Source organism: Sander vitreus, chromosome 6 (assembly GCF_031162955.1).
Source record: "Sander vitreus isolate 19-12246 chromosome 6, sanVit1, whole genome shotgun sequence".
Classification (NCBI taxonomy): domain Eukaryota; kingdom Metazoa; phylum Chordata; class Actinopteri; order Perciformes; family Percidae; genus Sander; species Sander vitreus.
Genome location: NC_135860.1, coordinates 20,859,098 through 20,864,875, shown reverse-complemented (window position 1 = coordinate 20,864,875; position 5,778 = coordinate 20,859,098). Strand labels below are relative to the sequence as shown.

The window sequence follows — 5,778 nt, the reverse complement described above, 5'->3', positions numbered from 1 at the left end:
TTGGTAGAAGGCCAACGTTTTCTTTTCAAATAATGCCATTTGTAATAATAATAATAATAATAATAATAATGATAATAATAATAATAATAATAATAATAATAATATGAATAACCAATTTACCATTGAAACCATGTAGAAAATAAATATAGGCTTAGGATACTCGTGGGTTTTCTCTATAATTTCATTTAGTTTATTAGGCAAAATATACGATCTGGACAAATTCCTTCAACGCTTCCTATTTACAAATTTAAATCACTTGGTATTTACATTAAAGAAAGGACACCAAAAACACAAGATAGAGACAAAAATAAAATAATATAATAATAATAATAATAAAGTAAAAAGCCTACCAAAATGTCCCAGCCTGCCTGGGCAAAGTGAGAGAGAGATAGAGAGAGAGAGAGAGAGAGAGAGAGAGAGAGAGAGAGAGAGAGAGAGAGAGAGAGAGAGAGAGAGTAACATTATAGGCGCGATTATAGGCTACATAACAATAGAGGAAGTAATCCATCCATCCACAGGATATTACCAAATTACGCCATTTGTTCTGTACCGACTGAATGCTACGCTGCATTATTATTTCTCAGTGTCCTTTTTTAGGGAGTGTAAAAGTCATTTTCCTATTTTTTTCTTTTCTTGTGTTTTTTTTTCAAGCACGAAAAAAAAAAACAGTCTTGATCAAGCCGAGGAGAGAGCGGTGAGGACTCGTTGCGTGGCGTCTTGTGGATTCCTGGCGCTGGAAGGCAGAGAGGATCTGGAGAAAGAATAACACAGAAAGGTAGATAAATACCCCCGCCGTGTTGGGACAGCGGCTTCCAATATGCATCTCAATTGGCTGGCTCAACATCTTTGATTTAAAACAGACTGCAGTCCCCCTCTCCAATCCCTCACTTACTTTCTTTGATAATAATAATAATAATAATAATAATAATAATAATAATAATAATAATAATAATAATAATAATGATAATAATAATAATAATAATATGAAGAATAATATGAAGAATAATATGAAGAATACGTCATAATTATTTTACTTGAAAATACTATATTAATATATATGTGTGGGGAAAAAAATCCCATTCCCACATTTCTAATTCCCGTGAATGCTTGTTCTTTCTATATGCCTATTGCATACAGAGAGGGGGTGTTTTGTAATACTTGAAACAGAGGTAAACTTTTTTTTTTTCCCCTCTCGGTAAGAGCGCTCCCCTGGGCTCCGGCTTCTCCCAGGGGTCTTTAGGGAAAGCACACAGCCCAGACAGAGCCCGTTTTACTCGGTGACTTGATAAGTAGCCACACTCTCCCCAGAGGGCAGGAATTAAAGGGGGTGTGGGATGGGAGTCAAGACCCCTGTCACCCGCAAAGCAAACTGTGTTTTATTTATTTTATTTTGTAGTCTTACCACTGTTGTTAAAAAATAAAAAATAAAACTGCCAGACATAAAAGTTAGATTTATATACTGGAATTCGTAAAATAATTTACATCCCCTTTATAATCGTATTTATTTGTTGAATATGTACTGGAGTTCTAATGTCATCAAGGCCTTTCCTAACGCCCATGCTTATTTTAGTTGTTTTGATTATATAAATTACATTGCTGGAAAAAATATATTTCTGATATATATCTGTTTATATTTTTGATTGATGCAATAATTCTCAATGTATAATTTCAATAGAAGGCTAGGGCTGGTCATGTTCTTATGGCAACGTGTTTCCAACAATCAACAAGAGAAAAAGAGTAAAAAGTTGCCTCACCTGTCATGGATGGGTCGAAAGGAAGACTTCAGGATCTGCGTTGGAGGGGAATCAGACCGTACACCGTTTTCATGCTCTAAAAAGGAAATAAGTCAAATGCTGGATCAATACTGGCCGATATTTTCTGCTAATATATGCCTGTGTGAACATGTCGAACTAAAAATGAGGTCACTGTTGTGATAATGCAGTATGTGAACATGGTGGATTTAAGTGTGTATATGTAACCTACTCGTGCGTGCATGTGTTCACAGTGCATTGCTGTTATAATTAAATATACAAAAGAAACATGTAGGCCTATGTATGTAACACACGTTATGTTCCGTTCAGTAGCCTATAAAACTTGTATGTGACGTGTATGCGCGTGCACGCGCAGCGAGCGTTCCCCTACCTATGTGCTTGGGACTGTGTGTCTCTGCCGGGGCCTTGCTGTCGTTGCTGAGTGCTGCTGCAGCTGCTCCCGGCGACACCACCACTGAAGTCGGCTGCTGCTGGGCCGCCAAGTGCTGCTGGTTGTGGTGGTGGTGATGGTGCTGGTTTACTCCCAGAAACGACCTCACATTTAGCAGGGAGTTCTGGCCCAGGAAAGCCCCATTTGTCCAGTTGTGGAACTTCCCAATCTGGCAGGTGTACAGTCCGTGACTGGGCAGGAAGGCCGGGTGGGTCTGGATCTGGTGGTGCGGCGCTGGTGTGTGAGTGGTGGCCGCTGGGCCACACGGGGACGTGGCTTTCTGAGATGAACTATCTGGACTAGTGGCTGTCTCTGCTAAAGACCATATTTTCGGCTTATTGTTAGACGGGAGAGGAAAACTCCCGGGTCTATCCGGGGACAAAACTCTGGTGTTGTTGTTGTTGCCGTCCGAGTTCTCCTTACTCCCTGGGTGAGCTGTAATTGTGCTCTTAGATTTGTCAAAGGCCTCGTGGGCCTGCAGGGCGAAAGCCCGTCTTTTCTCCAAGCTGTCCAGCTCCCCCCCCGCGCCCACGCCGCCCCTGTGCTCCCTGCTCCCCTCCGTGGATTTGTCATCATCGTCCTCGTTGCTCTGATCCCCGTCGTTGTCGTCGATTTTGTCTATATCTATGCTCTCCAAATCAATCTCCTCCTCGTCTTCGTTTTTCTCCGCCTCGTCCCCGCTGCCGAACAAGTTCCCGTCCTCCCCGTCCTCTTTGCTCCTGCTGCCCCAGGTCACCTTGTTCTCCTTCTTGAGCCTCCTCCTGGCGTTGGCGAACCACGTGGAGACCTGCGTCAGCGTCATCTTGGTGATGATGGCCAGCATGATCTTCTCCCCCTTGGTCGGGTACGGGTTCTTCCTGTGCTCGTTGAGCCAGGCCTTCAGGGTGCTGGTGCTCTCCCGGGTGGCGTTCTTGGGCCTGGCCGGGTCCCCGTACTGGAACTGGCTGTACGGGTAGAAGGCCGGAGACGTGTGGGCTGCGAAGCTGGCAGGATGGACGCCAGGGCTGTCCTTCAGCTCATACTGGGATCCCTTCAAAATGAAAGATAACATTGTATAATAGTGTAACATTTAACATGCATATTTAGTGCCATACACTGAATTGTAAAATATTGCATTGAGACTATTTTCATTTTTTCTTTGTTTACAGTATAGCTCAAATGCATTTTGACCATTGTGTAGGCCTATATCTGCAACTCAAACAGGTCAAAAGAAAAGAAAAAGAGTTACACCTGACTGAGCTTTCCACAAACAAGCTTCTCAACTTGCAACATGCTAGGCCTGCGTCACCTGCGCCTGCACAAATGCTCACTCCAAGGCAAATACCTTTTATTAGCAAACCCGAGTCATAGCCTATACATGGCAGTCTCAAAATGGAACAAATGAAGTCAACAGGACAAGAGAAAGTTCGTTGCATCATTGTGAACACACATCTTGCAAGCTGCCAGCTTTATGGCATTTCTCTTTACCTGCCAAACTCCCCCTCCACACTCCTCAAGGAGCCCAGGCTATATGTCAAAACACTTTTTAAGGCCTAAGTGAAGTTTTCTCAGCGTGTCACACTTCCACTCGCTCGGTTATATTTGCTTTGGGCACAGCACTCAAACATATCGATCGGTTCACAGCTCTTGTTTTAAAGCTTTAGCGCAATAGCCACTGCCTATAGGCCCGATGCACACATTTGCCAACACATTAACACACTGCAAGTTAACTATTACCACCAGGTGTATTTGAGGCCAAAACATTTCTGACAAATCTTCATCTACAGAGTAAAAATCCACGTGGCATTCAACCATGACAGGAGAATACTGTAGCAAAACAAAGCCTACATGATTAAAACCTATTGCATATTTATAGCCTAAGCTTTTGTTTTATGGTAGAGATTATTTCTAACGATCTGATATAAAAAATAATTGGGGGGAGAGATGGGAAGGAACTTTTTCATTACTCTTTCTTACATGCGTTTTTTTTCTTCTTTCGTGAAATGTATTTAAACTTTGAAATCGCTGGTTCTAACATATGGTTTGTGTGAATTCAATCTTTTGTTTACATATTTTTCTTTATGAACAAATAAATCATTGCGTCCCATTTTTTTCTTGTTTGCGTGTATAGTCACAGCTCAAACTTTTTTTTCACATTTGTAACTCAGCCAAACAAAGCGCTGAACTGTGAACAAAAACGAGAAAATATGAACTCATATTTAGCAATCGATATTTTAAAAAAAATCAGACAAACTAGAATGCATTGGCATTTCTTAATTCGTTTTGTTGGGATTACCCAGCTTTTCTCGGTTATTATTTTTTTTTTTCAGACAGCGGTGGGAACCTCAAGCATAAACAATCGTCTGTGCAACGCCGACCCATAAACAGAAACAAAAAACAACAACATTAATTCTTACCATTTGTGAGAAAAGTGCCAAGTCCGCGCTGGTGTAAGGTAAGAAAGCACTGTAGTTGTGTGCGTACGGGTTGGCGTACATGCCCAACACCGAGGTGACCGCCGCTGCGGTGGCGGACGGACTTCCCCCGATTTCGGTGCTCCCTCCCCGGGACGAAGGCGTAAGCACTCCCGGTCTCTCGCTCCCGTACACCGCCTGGGAGGCACTTAAGTACTGCGGGTAGCCTAGCTGGGGGAAAGACATCTCCACCGCCGAATAGTCGCACGGCTGTATCGTCCGACAAAACTGTGTGTAAAAAAAAAAGTGTGCGAGAGAAAAAAGAAAAAAAGAACCCGGAGGAGTGAAGGGAAAGCGTTCAAGCCAAAGTCACAGCTACTACAGACATACAATGGTATGCAGTCATAACAAGCCGCTCTTAAATCTCGGCTTCCTCTCTTTTCTCGCGCAAAGTCCGCTGGATGTGATCTGATCAACAATTGCGCTCCGACTGACGCGCCTGGCCCTGAGGTCTCCAGGCTGATCTCTCAGATACAATTTGAAGTTGATGCTTTGATTGGCATCCCCTACTTGAGCCTGCAAGCTCCTCCTCGTTTGGAGCAATGTGGATAATGTGAATGTAGAGTGAGCACATTGGCTGTGGCCTCTCTCTCTCTCTCTCTCTCTCTCTCTCTCTCTCTCTCTCTCTCTCTCTCTCTCTCTCTCTCTCTCTCTCTCGCTCTCTCTCTCTCTCTCTCTCTCTCTCGCTCTCTCTCTCTCTCTCTCTCTCTCTCTCTATCTCTCTCTCTCTCTCTCTCTCTCTCTCTCTCTCTCTCTCTCTCTCTCTCTCTCTCTCTCTCCCTCCGTGTTTGGACTTATTGTATGTTAAATGTTCAAGCAATAGAGTCCATTCACCGAAGGCTTTGATTGTTGTATGACAACCTGTCTACACGATTTTACAGCTGTCCGACACAGGGGGAAGTAAACCCGTCAGAAGAAGGAACTTCGAATAGATTGAAACTGTAATTAAAGAGGGAAAACCCCTCTCCGCAGAGGAATTAGTATTTGCTATCACGGGCTGCTGGTGCGTTTATTTAATTCACAGTAACGCATTTACTCCTAAGTGTCTTCTTCCAAGTGGTATTTAGTCTTTGCAGTGTTCTTCATCTAATGTTTTCAAAACGTATGCACTTGTTAAATCGAG

At 43.1% G+C, this 5,778-nt stretch overlaps 1 protein-coding gene across 1 annotated transcript; it reads right to left on the bottom strand.

The window, feature by feature from the left end:
- Positions 1-220: 220 nt before the first annotated feature.
- Positions 221-5,094, bottom strand: irx1a (iroquois homeobox 1a). Its single transcript, XM_078251908.1, has 4 exons — positions 4,599-5,094; positions 2,143-3,232; positions 1,755-1,830; positions 221-751 (listed from the first exon to the last, which is right to left on the bottom strand). The coding sequence occupies exons 1-4, from the start codon at positions 4,839-4,841 to the stop codon at positions 676-678; spliced, it is 1,485 nt and encodes a 494-aa protein (XP_078108034.1). The 5' UTR covers positions 4,842-5,094; the 3' UTR covers positions 221-675.
- Positions 5,095-5,778: the final 684 nt, after the last annotated feature.

What these genes read in the sequence shown, in the direction of transcription:
- irx1a (XM_078251908.1), bottom strand. Translation starts at nt 4,841, where the DNA reads ATGTCTTTCCCCCAGCTAGGCTACCCGCAGTACTTAAGTGCCTCCCAG. An exon ending in TGGCACTTTTCTCACAAATG is followed by an intron (nt 3,233 to 4,598) that starts GTAAGAATTAAT and finishes TTCATTTTGAAG; the next exon opens with GGATCCCAGTATGAGCTGAA. An exon ending in ACACAGTCCCAAGCACATAG is followed by an intron (nt 1,831 to 2,142) that starts GTAGGGGAACGC and finishes TTTCCTTTTTAG; the next exon opens with AGCATGAAAACGGTGTACGG.